This window comes from Sphaeramia orbicularis, chromosome 6 (assembly GCF_902148855.1).
Source record: "Sphaeramia orbicularis chromosome 6, fSphaOr1.1, whole genome shotgun sequence".
Classification (NCBI taxonomy): Eukaryota; Metazoa; Chordata; class Actinopteri; order Kurtiformes; family Apogonidae; genus Sphaeramia; species Sphaeramia orbicularis.
This window is the reverse complement of record NC_043962.1, coordinates 56,951,335-56,966,871: the sequence shown is the minus strand read 5'-3', so window position 1 is coordinate 56,966,871 and position 15,537 is coordinate 56,951,335. Positions and strand designations below refer to the sequence as shown.

General features: G+C 46.5%; 1 protein-coding gene across 1 annotated transcript; it reads left to right on the top strand.

Moving 5' to 3' along the window:
* Positions 1–708: 708 nt before the first annotated feature.
* Positions 709–14,857, top strand: LOC115420326 (ornithine decarboxylase-like). The gene is made up of 9 exons (XM_030135559.1): positions 709–772; positions 857–984; positions 1,061–1,234; positions 1,336–1,508; positions 1,590–1,806; positions 2,262–2,345; positions 11,881–12,043; positions 14,381–14,493; positions 14,561–14,857. The coding sequence occupies exons 1-9, from the start codon at positions 757–759 to the stop codon at positions 14,798–14,800; spliced, it is 1,308 nt and encodes a 435-aa protein (XP_029991419.1). The 5' UTR covers positions 709–756; the 3' UTR covers positions 14,801–14,857.
* Positions 14,858–15,537: the final 680 nt, after the last annotated feature.

Sequence of the window (15,537 nt, the reverse complement as noted above, 5' to 3'; positions counted from 1 at the left end):
CTTTGGGTCTGAGTACATAGACTGGAATCCAGACCAACTCCCCTTTTGTTTGAGTTTACCGTGGTTTACCTTTCTGCACATACTGAACATTTTCATCCTCTCTGTCATCAGATCATAAACACAGCAGATTAACTGACCACTTTAGAACTTCAGATCTTCTTTGTCTGTGTCTTGTGTATGTTCTTTATCACAGCTATGGATAATTTGTAAATAATGGACTGAATACTTATTCAGTGTTTTTTGTTTTTACTTTCTTAATAAGAAGAATAATTTCTCATTTTAATCTCATTTTACTTTGATATGTTGTAGGTGTTTTATTAATTGTGTTATTTTTCTTGTTTTTTATCAGATGTGCAGTTTCAGAAGGAGCGCAGTGATGTGGACGGAGTGTGCAGAGAACAGCTGAGGCAGACTGACCTCACAAGTAAGAGATGGAGAAAAGCCCAACTTTGGTTAGAATTTTACTAACACTGGTCTTTTTAACTTTTGCTTCAATCCTTTTGATTGATATGGATCGAGTCATTTTGACTATGACCATAAGAGGCGTGTCATGTTTGCGACAACCTGTGGATGGGTAAACGTGCAAACAGCCTATTGACTCGTCATTAGTATTTCTGGGAAATGAACATGTAGGAGGGTTAATGAAGTAGGTGTGGACATGACACACACTGATAGACTCAAACTGTATTTGACTCTACTTACGCCTCTTCAGACTTGTATTAGCACTTCCCTTTGAAAATACTTCAAGTCGTGAATATGGAGAAGGATACTGGTAAGGAGACCAACCCCAGTGTGTGTTCATGTTGGTTTATGTTACACTCTCTTATATTCTCCTGCTTTTATCTCTTTCTTGCAGCTCCTGCGTCCACAAACACATCAGTCATGGATGTTTTGTTCACTGAAAAGTGTGACATTGAAATTTTAGATGCTACCAAATCCATCAGTGATTTCATGGATGATAAAATTAAAGAGCGTCATTCTGTGGTGAGTATCACACACATATACCTTCAGTTGTGTCATTAATACATTCATACAAGTGAATTCTGCTTCATTTATTCAGGACAGTGAAGTGCCATTCTTTGTGGCAAATTTGGATGATCTGTTCCAAAAGCACATCAGATGGTTGAGGAATCTACCTCGAGTGAAGCCTTTCTATGCAGTGAAGTGCAACAGCACCCCGGCAGTTATCAGGGTGCTGAGGATTCTGGGTACCGGCTTTGACTGTGCCAGTAAGGTACAATCCAACACTGTGGTTTATGTCGTCCACAGTCTTTATTTGCAGATGTTTTCCTCTTATTTCGTTGCACATTTTAAACATATTGTGGTCGATGACAGGGTGAGATTGAGTTGGCCTTGTCTCTTGGAGCCACTCCTGATCAAATCATTTATGCTCATACAACAAAACCACAATCCCACATCAAATATGCCTGTACTCGAGGAGTGGACATGATGACTTTTGACAGTGAGGAGGAACTCCTGAAGGTTTCTGCTTGTCACACCAAAGCGAAGTAAGTAAACACGAAGTGTTTCATTGATCAGATCGTTGTGTGAATCGTCTGTTCAGCGCTGGTTAACACCGAACTTTCTAGACTAGTTCTGCGAATCTCAGTGGATGACTCCAAGTCAGCAGTAAGACTGAACCAAAAGTTTGGAGCCAAACTGTCAAAGGTTGAGAAGCTGCTGGAACGATGTAAAGAGCTGGACTTAGAGGTGATGGGGGTCAGTTTCCATGTAGGTAGTGGATGTACGGATAGTTCGGCGTACAGACAGGCCATTGAAGATGCTCGGCACGTCTTTGACACAGCGGTGAGTAGAGAGGTCATTTCCTGCCAAAAGCATCAAATAAAAAGAATACACACATGCTGTACATTTCTGCTTTTACAATAATGGAACATGATTAATAAATATGTTTTCTTCTTGAATTCCCATTGTCACTTACTGCTGTACCTGTCAGTACAGATCACACCTGTAATGGATCAGGCCTCAGTATTAACCACAGCATATATGACATCTGTCTTTATAGTCTTTCTACTGTGTTTATGGTGAAGGGTTTGAAATCCTCATCCTCCACCAAAAACAAGATTATCAAAAAAAAAACAAAAAACAAATAAAACATGACGATTAGAACATCATTTTAAACACACTGTTCTGTTTTGTTTTGGGATAGGCTTCAGGTACTGACCTCAGTACTTTTAGAAACGGTTTCAGTACTTTTTAGATTGTGTTGTAGCAGTATTGACTGACTGATATCTTTGTTTCAGATTTTGCTGGGATTTCAGATGAGACTTTTAGATATCGGAGGTGGATTCCCTGGGAATGAGGACTTTCACATTCAGTTTGATGAGGTAAAAAGCATATGATGATCAGAATGTGTTTGTACAGAGTGAACTAGAAAACTACAAAAGCAAATGATTATCTTTGTCAGTTAAAAGAAACTGGACTGAGTAGAGCCAGAATGTTCTCAGCCCCTTAAGTGGGTATCAGTAGGTGTAATTATATCTATAGCTCCTGAATCTGAACTGGTTCTCCACTTTGCATTACATTATAAACCAGTGGAATGATGACAGGAGCCGTCTGGACCTGATAACATCCAACACATATGAAACCCATGATGCTTGGCTTTAGTATTATCCATATTAATCAACCCGTCTGTTTAGAACTGGATTCCAGACCTCTGCAGTTCCTGAAAATTACAGGCAGTACGGCACACGTCATTTATAACAAGAGTGTATTACGGTAAACGCAGAGTTTTGGGCGCAGATTTTTGCGCCTCAAACAGGAAACTCGTCACTTGCCTGCTCACTAAATGAACCAAAACATTTTTAAACTCCACCTAAATGCAGATTATACATTCACAGGCTGTTTCATATGTAGCTTGTTTATTTAAATATTATTGTTTTTATTAAATAAGTTAATGTGATTTTTACTGTCTTCTTCTTCATGTGAGACAGGTGAGGTGGTGCCCTGCCGCCTTCTATTGGTGAGCTGCCACTGCACACGCCCATGTCTCCAATGCTGCATTTCCACTATGTGGAACCGGCTCGACTCGACTCGGGTACCAGGTACTATTCCTGGAGACCGTTTCCATTACAGGATACTACAGACTTTACAGTACCTGGTTGTCATAGCGATGCGGCGCGTTACTTCCGTGTCGTTTGCTCAGAGAGTTGCTGATAAACTCGCTCATTGCATGTTGTCTCATCAAGCTCATGCTGAATTTATACGTCAGCCTCCTAAGACTGAATCTCCTCCGACCATGGTGTAGTTTTACAGGCTGTCATCAAGTGGATTAACCTACCGCTATATTTACTGTCAACTTCTGCATCTGTTTTTTGTAAAACAGCAGGTTACAGAGACAACTCTGACCAATCAGTGGTCTGCAGTGTGTACACGTCATGTTTTAGTATCTGTTCCCCAGTCTAGGAACCTCAGCAGAGGTGAGACCAAAAAAGTAGATTCGAGGTCCTTTTCGTGATGGAAATGCAAAAAGGCAGAGTTGAGTCAAGTCAAGCCGGTACCACGTAATGGAAATGTGGCAAAATCCACAGACTAGCAACAAGGCAGATGATAAAACAGCAGTATTTAGCTTCATTTTTACACAAAAATGTTATTTCACAAGCAAGGATCTCAAGCTCAAATGGATGAAATCAGTGTTTATTTACTGTTACAAATGGATGTTTGTGGCAGTGATCAGGATGGCGACTGGTGAAGTAGGAGATCGAGGGGATGTGGTCTGGGGAAGGCTTCTACAGAGGTCTACAGTAACTCAGGTTCAGTTAACACCAGGCGGAAGACAGACAGAAGAATGGGGGGGGGGGGCGGGGGGACAAACAGGATTGATGGGCGGGAAGGTATTTATAGGTATATGACAGGAGGAGGTCTGATGGAGGTGTGGTGCTGCTCCTGGTGTTCAGATAAAATTATCCATAATACACTGAACAAAAATAGAAACGCAACACTTTTCTTTTTGCTCCTGTTTTTCATGAGCTGAACTCAAAGATGTCAGACTTTTTCTATGTTCACAAAAGGCCTTTTTCTCTCAAACATTGTTCTTAAATCTGTCTAAATCTGTTAGTGAACACTTCTCCTCTGCCCATATAATCCATCCACCTATAGCTGTGGCAGATTCAGATGCTGATTAGACAGCAGGGTCAATGCACAGGTGGGCGTTAGGCTGGACACAATAAAAGACCACAGGTTAATCACAGCATAATGACACAGGTGTCGCAAGTTTTGAGGGTGTGTAATGGTCATGTGACTGCAGGAATGTCCACCAGAGCTGCTGGCTGTGAACTGAATGTTCATGTCTCTACCATAAGCCATCTCCAAAGGTGTTTCAGAGAATTTGACAGTACATCCAACCGGCCTCACAACCACAGACCACATGTGACCGCACCAGCCCAGGACCTCCACATCCAGCATCTTCACCTCCAGGATCATCTGAGACCATCCACCTGGACAGCTGCAACAGTCGGTTTGAATAATCAAAGAATTTCTGCCCAAACTGTCAGAAACTGTCTGAGGGATGCTCCTCTGCATTCTCAACATCCTCACTGGGGTCTCCACCTGACTGCAGTACGTCGTCATAAACGACTTTTTTGGATAAATGCTGACATTTGATTGTGTCTGTCACTTTGGAGAGGTGTTCTCCTCATGGATGAACCCTGGTTTTCACTGTCCAGGACAGATGGCAGACAGCGTGGATGGTGTGGTGTGGGTGAGTGGTTTGATGATGTCAGCGTTGTGAATGGAGTGGCCCATGATGGGGATATGGTGGTCCATGGTGGTCTATGGTGGGGTTATGGTGGTCCATGGTGGGGTTATGGTGGTTCATGGTGGTCCATGGTGGGGTTATGGTGGCCCATGATGGGGTTATGGTGGTCCATGGTGGGGTTATGGTGGTCCATGGTGGGGTTATGGTGGTTCATGGTGGTCCATGGTGGGGTTATGGTGGCCCGTGATGGGGTTATGGTGGTCCATGGTGGGGTTATGGTGGCCCATGGTGGGGTTATGGTGGTCCATGGTGAGGTTATGGTGGTTCATGGTGGTCCATGGTGGGGTTATGGTGGCCCATGATGGGGTTATGGTGGTCCATGGTGGGGTTATGGTGGTCCATGTTGGGGTTATGGTTGTCCATGATGGCCCATGGTGGGGTTATGGTGGTCAATGGTGGTCCATGTTGGGGTTTTGATGGTCATTGGTGGGGTTATGGTGGTCAGTGGTGGGGTTTTGGTGGTCCATGGTGGCCCATGTTGAGGTTATGGTGGCCCATGGTGGGGTTATGGTGGTCCATGGTGGTCTGTGGTGGGGTTATGGTGGTCCATGGTGGCCCATGTTGAGGTTATGGTGGTCAGTGGTGGGGTTTTGGTGGTCCATGGTGGCCCATGTTGAGGTTATGGTGGCCCATGTTGGGGTTATGGTGGTCCATGTTGAGGTTATGGTGGCCCATGGTGGGGTTATGGTGGTCCATGGTGCCCCATGGTGGGGTTATGGTGGTCCATGGTGGCCCATGTTGAGGTTATGGTGGCCCATGTTGGGGTTATGGTGGTCCATGTTGAGGTTATGGTGGCCCATGGTGGGGTTATGGTGGTCCATGGTGCCCCATGGTGGGGTTATGGTGGTCCATGGTGGCCCATGTTGAGGTTATGGTGGTCCATGTTGAGGTTATGGTGGCCCATGGTGGGGTTATGGTGGTCCATGGTGGTTATTAGGGCTGGGTATCATGGCCAATTTCCATTATCGATTTGATTTTGATTCATAAGGTTCTAAATTGATTAATCATGATTTGATTCGATTCGATTCAATATAGATTCGATTCAGTATTAATTGATTGATTCAGATTAATTTAATGATACCAAAGTACAATTTTGAGTTGTAACCTGATTATTTGAGTACCGCAGTCATTCAACACATGACTGGTATCAATATTGATATTAGAAAGGAAATAAATCTGACATTTCAGCAGTAAATTGCTGAATCTTCTGTGAAATAATTGAAATAATGAACGGGACAGAACCATTGCCATGTATCTACAGTGGCTCAGAATGGACTTCGTCATCTTTATTCTGTTTAATGGCTGGAGGGTTCTACTCACTGGGGGTTGGGGGGGGGGGTTGCGCTCCAGGATTGTTGGTCGGAGTGGGGGGGTGGGGGGGTTGGTGCGCTCCATGAATGTTGTTCCGGGGGGGGAGGGGAGCAGTCAGACATCGTCCTTTCCTCTTGCTCTAACTCCATACTCTGTCATAGGTGACAGTATGGATCCAAGCTAATATTCCAACAACGACCGGCCTCCGCATCTCGCCGGGCGGCCACTTCCTTCACACTGCGGGTTTGACTTTGAGGCCAGAGGACCTCCAGTGGAGGAGGTTGCCCCACCGCATCTTTTCCGCGTCTTTTCTACGTCTTTTTTGCGAGCGAGACCAAGTCTTCCCCAGGGGTTCACAAGACGGGGCCACCCGTGGTTCCGCGTACTCCCAGTCCTGTTCTGAAAAATCGATCTCATCCACTATTAATCGATTACATAAAATTAAAATGAGATCCATCTAAGATTGAGTAAATCAGTTTTTTTACCCAGCTCTAGTGGTTATGGTATGGGCAGGCGTATGTTATGTTCAACCACCACAGGTGCCTTTTGTTGGTGTCATTTTAAATACACAGACAGTGTGACCAGATCCTCAGGTCTACTGTTATGCCGTTCATCCACCACCATCTCCTCATGATGGACCACGATAATGCACGGCCCCATGTTGAAGGATCTGAACACATCTCCTGGAAGCTGAAAACATCCCAGTTCTTGCATGGCCACCATACTCAGTAGACATGTGACCCACTGAGCATGTGTGGGATGTTCTGGATCGGCGTTTACGACAGCGTGTTCCAGTTCAGTATCCACCAGCTGGGCCCAGAGGAGTGGACCAACATTCCACAGACCACCAACAGCAACAACCTGATCAACTCTATGAAGGAGATGTGTTGGACTGAGGCAGATGGTGGTCACACCAGATACTGACTGGTTTTTATACCCCCACCCCCCCACCCCCAATACAGTAAAATCTTGGCAAAGGAGAGGCATTCACTAACAGATTTAGACAGATTTAAGAACAATATTTGAGAGAAATAGACCTTTAGTGAACAGAGAAAAAGTCTGAGATCTTTGAGTTCAGCTCATGAAAAATGGGAGAAAAACAAAAGTGTTGCGTTTATATTTTTGTTCAGTGTATAATAAGCTGCATTTCCACTATGTGGAACCAGCTCGACTTGACTCAGCCTTTTTGCGTTTTCTTTACGTAAAAGTACCTGGAATCTGGTACCCTGTCCTATGGCTGAGGTTCCAAAATGGATGAAGAGATACTAAAATGTGTAAACACTGCAGACCACTGATTGGTCAGAGTTGTTGCTGCATCATTGCGTCATCAATGCGCAGCCCGCCATTTTTACCAAACCAGATTCGGAAGTTGACAGTTAATATATCGGTAGGCTAAATACATCCATGTTGACAGCCCAAAAAACAACACCGTGGTCGGTCCAGGAGGTTCAGACTTTTCTGTCCTTGGTGGGTGATGAAAAGATTCAGCGTGAGCTTGACACAAGCAGCGAGTGAGTTTATCAGCAACTCTGGGAGCAGACGACAGCACACGGTTACCACAGGACCTTCATGCAAACGCCAGGAGAAGCTGAAGAAATAAAACAGCGAATATCATTCCATAAAGCACCACAATGGCAGCAGTGGGTCCAATAGATCAGTACTGTTCTGTAATGGAAACGGCCTCCAGGAAAACTACCTGGTACCAAGGTTCTAATAGTTTTGGATTTTTCATTCTAGTTTAGTTTTATTTAGTTTGGACTTTTTTTTCTCTGGTTCAGGTAGTTTTAATTCGTTTTTAGAGCAGGTTTGCTAATTTTTATTAGTTTTCAATTTTTTTCTAAATGCTTAGTTGTACTCCCCCTTGAACTGCCACCTTATCATGGTGGGGGAGTTTGAGTGCCCGAATGATCCCAGGAGCTATGTTGTCGGGGGCTTTATGCCCCTGGTAGGGTCTCCCAAGGCAAACAGGTCCTGGGTGACGGGCCAGACTAAGAGCAGTTCAGAAGCCCCTATGAAAAGTAAACATCGGAAGAACGTGACGTCGCCCAGTATGGCGCAGCCGGGGCCCCACCCTGGAGCCAGGCCCGGGGTTGGGGCTCGAATGCGAGCGCCTGGTGGCTGGGCCTATGCCCACAGGGTCCGGCCGGGCCCAGCCCGAAGGAGCGACGTGGGCCCGCCCTCCGGTGGACTCACCACCCACCGAGGGAATCGTAGGGGCCGGGTGCAGTGTGGATTGGGTGGCAGTTGATGGCAGGGAGCCCGACAACCTGATCCCCGGACGCAGAGTCTAGCTCTTGGGACATGGAATGTCACCTCGCTGGGAGGGAAGGAGCCAGAGCTTGTGAGGGAGGTTGAGAGATACCGACTAGATATAGCCAGGCTCACCTCCATACACAGCTTGGGCTCTGGAACCCAACCCCTAGAGAGGGGCTGGACTCTCCATTTCTCTGGCGTTGCCTGCGGTGAGAGGCGGCGGGCTGGTGTGGGCTTGCTCATAGCCCCTCAGCTCAGTCGTCATGTGTTGGAGTTCACCCCGGTGAACGAGAGGGTCGCGTCCCTGCGCCTTCGGGTCGGGGACAGGTGCCTCACTGTTGTCTCGGCCTACGGGCCGAACAGCAGTGCAGAGTACCCGGCCTTCTTGGAGTCCCTGGGAGGGGTGCTGGATGGTGCTCCGACTGGGGACTCCATTGTTCTCCTGGGTGACTTCAATGCCCACGTGGGCAACGACAGTGAGACCTGGAGGGGGGTGATGGGGAGGAGCGGCCTCCCTGATCTGAACCCGAGTGGTGTTTTGTTATTGGACTTCTGTGCTAGTCACAGTTTGTCCAGAACAAACACCATGTTCAAACACAGGGATGTCCATAAGTGCACTTGGCACCAGGACACCCTACGCCGGAGGTCGATGATCGACTTCATTGTCGTATCATCAGACCTCCGACCGCGTGTTTTGGACACTCGGGTGAAGAGAGGGGCGGAGCTGTCAACCGATCACCACCTGGTGGTGAGTTGGATCCGCTGGCGAAGGAGGAAACTGGACTGACTCAGCAGGCCCAAACGTGTTGTGAGGGTCTGTTGGGAACGTCTGGCAGAGCCCGATGTCAGTGCGGTCTTCAACTCCCACCTCCGGGAGAGCCTCTCCCAGATCCCGGGGGAGGCTGGGGACATTGAGTCCGAGTGGACTATGTTCTCCACCTCCATTGTTGAAGCGGCTGCTCGGAGCTGTGGTCGCAAGGTCTCTGGTACCTGTCGTGGCGGCAATCCCCGAACCCGGTGGTGGACCCCGGAAGTAAGGGATGCCATCAAGCTGAAGAAGGAGTCTTATCGAGCCTTGTTGGCTCGTGGGACTCCTGAGGTAGCTGATGGGTACCAGAAGGCCAAGCGAGCTGCAGCCCGAGCAGTTGTGGAGGCAAAAACTCGGGTCTGGGTGGAGTTTGGGGAGGCCATGGAGGAGGACTATCGGTCGGCCTCGAGGAAATTCTGGCAAACCATGCGGCGCCTCAGAAGGGGGAAAGCAGTGCACCACCAACACTGTTTACAGTGGAAGTGGGGAGCTGCTGACCTCAACTGGGGATGTTGTCGGACAGTGGAAGGAATACTTCGAGGATCTCCTCAATCCCACTGTCACGCCTTCCATGGAGGAAGCAGAGGCTGAGGTCTCAGAGGTGGACTCGTCCATCACCCAAGTTGAAGTCACCCAGGTGGTTGGACAGCTCCTCGGTGGCAGGGCACCGGGGGTGGATGAGATTCGCCCTGAGTACCTTAAGTCTCTGGATGTGCAGGGACTGTCTTGGTTGACACGTCTCTGTAACATCGTGTGGCAGTCGGGGACAGTACCTCTGGATTGGCAGACCGGGGTGGTGGTTCCCCTTTTTAAGAAGGGGGACTGGAGGATGTGCTCCAACTATAGGGGGATCACACTCCTCAGCCTCCCGGGGAAAGTCTATTCCAAGGTACTGGAGAGGAGGATCCGACCGATAGTCGAACCTCGGATCCAGGAGGAACAATGCGGTTTTCGTCCCGGTCGCGGAATGCTGGACCACCTCTATACTCTCCATCGGGTGCTCGAGGGTTCATGGGAGTTCGCCCAACCAGTCCACATGTGTTTTGTGGATCTGGAGAAGGCGTTCGACCGTGTCCCTCATGGTATCCTGTGGGGGGTGCTTCGGGAGTATGGGGTCCGGGGCCCTTTGCTAAGGGCAGTCCGGTCCTTGTATGACCGAAGCAGGAGTCTGGTTCGCATTGCCGGCAGTAAGTCAGACCTGTTCCAGGTGCACGTTGGTCTCCGGCAGGGCTGCCCTTTGTCACCGGTTCTCTTCATTATTTTTATGGACAGAATTTCTAGGCGCAGCCAAGGGCCGGAGGGGGTCCGGTTTGGGGACCACAGGATTTCGTCTCTGCTTTTTGCAGATGACGTTGTCCTGTTGGCCTCATCGAACCTGGACCTTCAGCATGCCCTGGGGCGGTTTGCAGCCGAGTGTGAAGCGAGCGGGATGAGGATCAGCACCTCCAAATCTGAGGCCATGGTTCTCGACCGGAAAAAGGTGGTTTGCCCTCTCCGGGTCGGTGGGGAGTCTTTGCCCCAAGTGGAGGACTTTAAGTATCTTGGGGTCTTGTTCACGAGCGAGGGAAGGATGGAGCGTGAGATTGACAGACGGATCGGTGGAGCGTCTGCAGTGATGCAGTCGCTGTACCGGTCGGTTGTGGTGAAGAAGGAGCTGAGCCAAGAGGAGAAACTCTGGATTTACCGGTCAATCTACGTTCCTACCCTCACCTATGGTCATGAGCTTTGGGTCATGACCGAAAGGACAAGATCCTGGATACAAGCGGTCGAAATGAGTTTCCTCCGTCAGGTGGCTGGGCGCACCCTTAGGGATAGGGGGAGGAGCTCAGTCACCAGGGAGGAGCTCGGAGTAGAGCCGCTGCTCCTCCGCGTCGAGAGGGGCCAGCTGAGGTGGCTCGGGCATCTGTTTCAGATGCCTCCTGGACTCCTCCCTGGGGAGGTGTTCCGGGCATGTCCCACCGGGAGGAGACCTCGGGGAAGACCCAGGACACGTTGGAGAGACTATGTCTGTGGGCTGGCCTGGGAACGCCTCGGGGTCCCCCCGGAAGAGCTGGAGGAGGAGTCTGGGGAGAGGGAAGTCTGGGCGTCCCTGCTTAGACTGTTACCCCCGCGACCCGGCCCCGGATAAGCGGTGGATAATGGATGGATGGATGGATGCTTAGTTGTAGTTCAGTTGTAGTTCAGTTGTAGTTCAGTTGTAGTTCAGTTGTAGTTCAGTTGTAGTTCAGTGGTCTCTTTTCTCTTCTTCTCTGTGCTCCTATTCAAATCAATCCCAGACAGGACTCTGCTGCTTTAGTCTCCATGTTTCCAGGTAGAGTGGGGACCAGAAGACGACTGGAAACCACAAGTGAACACAAGTGACGGAGCAAAAAGTGTCGTATGGTGCCACCAGCTGAAATTGCTAGAGCGAAATAAATCGCTTTCATATCAATCTGACATTGAAAAAGACAAAAACGAAGGGGATTTAATCCGTAATTTGTATCCGTTTTAGTTAGTTTTGTAAACACACAATACAATTTCAGTTAGTTATCATTTTTTCTTTTAATTATAGTTTTTATTTATTTCAGTTAACGAAAATGTTTTTTCAATTCTAGTTTTCATCATTTCGTAACTTTTCGTTAACGATAATAACCTTGCCTGGTACCTGGGTGGAGTCAAGTCGAGCTGGTACCAGGTAGTGTAAACATGGCTCTACTGACCTGTGTGACAGACCTGTGGTATTTGACTGTCCTAGTTTTCAGAGGTGATCAGTGAGGCGTTGGATGAATTCTTCCCGGCTGACAGTGGGGTGCAGGTCATTGCTGAACCAGGACGGTACTATGTGGAATCAGCCTTCACACTGGCTGTGAATGTTTTTGCCAAAAAAGTTGTCATGGATGATGTGACTGAAATCAGAGGTAATGTATAATGTGTCTGCAGGCCATATTGACTCAGCAAACATTATCCTGTGATGTCACACTATGGGTGCAAAGCTCCTGTTCTGTCACCCACAGGATATTATCACACTGATGGTTCCATGTCATGTACAATCAGAAAATGTGGGATGGTGTTATAATTGTACTAGTTACTAAGTGATCAGCAAATGACCAAATTTAATGGAATTGTCTAAATAAGATGTGACATCAGACCATACTGGGTGTCCCAAAAAAATGTATCCACACTTTAAATAATTGTAAAGCAGGTGTTTATTCAAATTCATGTAATTTTCCAAACATCCTTTTCTTGTTTCGTCTGTTCCTCCTGTTCTCAAACTGACATCCGTTCTGGTCCAGACTCTGCTGACGACAACCAATGGAACCACACACATCACCAAACAGTTCCAGTGGTATTTGAGTGCATTCACGTTGCAGGTCTCATAGTGGACACTTTGTCTTTTAGGGATCCACATAAAAAACAGTCTGGTGGTGTGAGGTCTGGAGAACTGGACAAACAGGTGGATTGGACGGAGGGGTTTGGTTGAATCCCCTCCACGTTCTCCAGACCTCACAGCGCTAGACTTTTTTATGTGGATCCCTAAAAGACACAGTCTACGCCAGGGGTCACCAACCTTTTCTCTTCTGTGGGCTACTTTAACCTAATGAAGTTGCCGGAGGGCTACTCTAATTTAGCAACATTTATTTACATAGCTATTTTTCATACATACATATATTTTGTATCATACGTTTGTATGTTTGTGCTCTTCATTTATTTTATTTATTTATATATCTTTGTTTTAACATTTACAATACTTAAAAAGTGTTAATATGAAACTATTATTTTAATTTAATTAAGAAAATCAAAAGTAGAAAAAAACAAATACAAGCATTTGCTGCTGTATTCCTAAATATTTTAACAATCCTGCATATTTTTATAGAATTACTAAAAACAAATAATACACACCTGTATGTGCATTTTTAATACTTTGAAATTGTGAAAAGGAACGTTGTCACTCACACAGTAAAACTTCACCAGCATGTGCTGCTGTTTTTCTGAAGGATTTGACCTTTTCTAAATTCACATATGCTGTCAAAACATATTAATTAAAACCAGAACTTTGTGCACATAAATCCACCATCCCCGTCACTTCTACAGTCATCACACTGGAGTCAAACGCAGATGCACCTGTTCAGGTCCGACTGCAGCTGTCTGAGCGCATGCGCAGATGGTGCACATATGTTTGTGCTGGTCCAGGATGTGACCCACTTCACTGATGCCTCTGCTGAAGCTGGTCCTGGTCAGTTTAGTGAACATGGACTGTTGTTTTTGGACTGGAGTTTTCAGCTCTTTTACCTTCTCTGTACGGAGGCTGATTCCCACTGGAGAATCTCCAGAACAGTTGCTGTGAACTTTGAACTTTGGTGAAGTTCCGCTCCACGTTGCATCTTTTACTGACTTCCAGAATGCGCCACAGATCAGACACACACACACACACACACACACTCGTCTTTCACATTAGTCAAACAGAAGTTCGTGTCTCATCGTTGGTGAAAATAACTCCCTGACTATATTCAGCCCACATCGTTGCGGGGCTAAACCCACTACCTGCCTGGCATCTGGCTCATCCTGGGCTCCGCCCCTCTCCAATGACAGGCAGCAAACCAACGCTGAAGTTTGATTGACAGCTAGTTGACCGTTTCATCTCGGGAGGGGGGCAGGACACTTGTAATTTTGATTGGGTGGAAATTTAGACCTGTTCTACCAAATGACCAATCAACTTTGTGTTCTTATATTAGTGACCCTTGGCGAACCACCGGTAGGTCGTGAGCAACGTGTTGGAGAACCCTGAACTAGTTCTATTTTTAGAGCAGGCCTGCGGGCGACTCGCGTGGTCCCTGCGGGTGACCTGGTGCCCGCGGGCACCGTGTTGGTGAGCCTTGGTCTACGCTATGAGACCTGCAACAGTGGCTGGATTTAGAGCAGCTATTCAAGGTGAATGTACACAAATACCAGTGGAAGTGTTTGGTGATGTGTGTGGTTCCACTGGCTGTCGTCAGCAGAGTCTGGACCAGAACGGACGGCAGTTTGAGAACAGGAGGAACAGACGAAACAAGAAAAGGATGTTTGGAAATTCTATCACATTTTGAAAATTAAATGAATTTTAATAAACACCTACTTTACAATTATTTAAAGTGTGAATACATTTTTTGGGACACCCTGTATTTGTGGATAAAACTCTACTTACAGACAACACTCAGTGCTAGTGTTCAACCACTTCCTGTGTTTTGGCTCAAATGTTCATCTTTCTACTTTCCCAGGTGCTGACAGTGACACAGTGATGATGTATTACATCAGTGATGGAGTCTATGGCTCCATAAACTGCCTCTTAAATGATCCCGCCCACACAAATGTGGCTCCGTATCTCCACAGGGTAATACGATCATATAGCACACACTCTATCTGCAGCCAGATGTTTGTCCTAAATGGAATGTTCGTAGGTGGTGGACAGCAGTGAGAGGAGGTACCAGTCCATTATCTGGGGTCCGACCTGCGACAGCCTGGACAGAGTCACTGACACCTACTGGATGCCTGAGGTCCACGTTGGAGACTGGCTTCTCATCGACAACATGGGAGCCTACTCTGTGTCCGTTTCATCAGACTTCAACGGCTTTGACAAAGCACACGTTTACCCTGTTTTATCTGCTCACACATGGAACATGAACGTCTCTCACAGCTGAAGTCATATATAAGTAAGATCTGAGACCAATAATAATAATAATAATAATAATAATTTGTTAGTGTAAATGAAATGTACTGTATCTGTAATATAAACAGGTTATTTGTGGAGTTTAGGGTATGGTGCATACACTATCCTGAACCTTTTAAAGACACCGGTCACTTTATGTAGACTGCTGTTATATGTTTAGCAATAGTAAAATGAATGTATAGATTCCTCTAACACAGCACACATTGTGGAACATGTGATGTAAATGATGATCCAATCATTAAAACCATCCACTGAATACAGAGAAAGGCTGAGCAGTGTTTTAAAATACCAGTATGTGGTTGTTTTATGTGTCTCTTCACTGATGTACATATGTTCGGTGTTTGAAAATTTGTGGGGGGGATTGTGTCTTTTTTTTTTTTTTTTTAGATATTTTAATGTCGTATTTGTCATAAATACAGGACAACTGTTTTCACTTGTATGAAAAACACAAGGATTTGAAAAATGTGCAGTTTGTGTTGTAATCTTATAATGTTTGTTCTTTTTTGGGAATCCTATGTCAGAGTTAAGACCAGTATGCATGTTATTAATCATCATTTAACATGTGACTGAAACAGTCTGTATCTGTGTAAACATGGCTCAGCTGTACCCCAACTCTACAACTGCTCAAGAATCATCGAAGAGACTTTTTACCTCCACCAGGAGGTATTGTGATCGCTTTGCTTTGTGTGTTTGTTTGCGTTTGTTTGT

Excerpts from the sequence above, each read along its gene's own strand:
- LOC115420326 (XM_030135559.1), top strand. Across the intron at positions 2,346-11,880 it reads TTCACATTCAGTTTGATGAG|TTTTCAGAGGTGATCAGTGA; the intron begins GTAAAAAGCATA and ends TGACTGTCCTAG. Across the intron at positions 12,044-14,380 it reads TGATGTGACTGAAATCAGAG|GTGCTGACAGTGACACAGTG; the intron begins GTAATGTATAAT and ends CTACTTTCCCAG.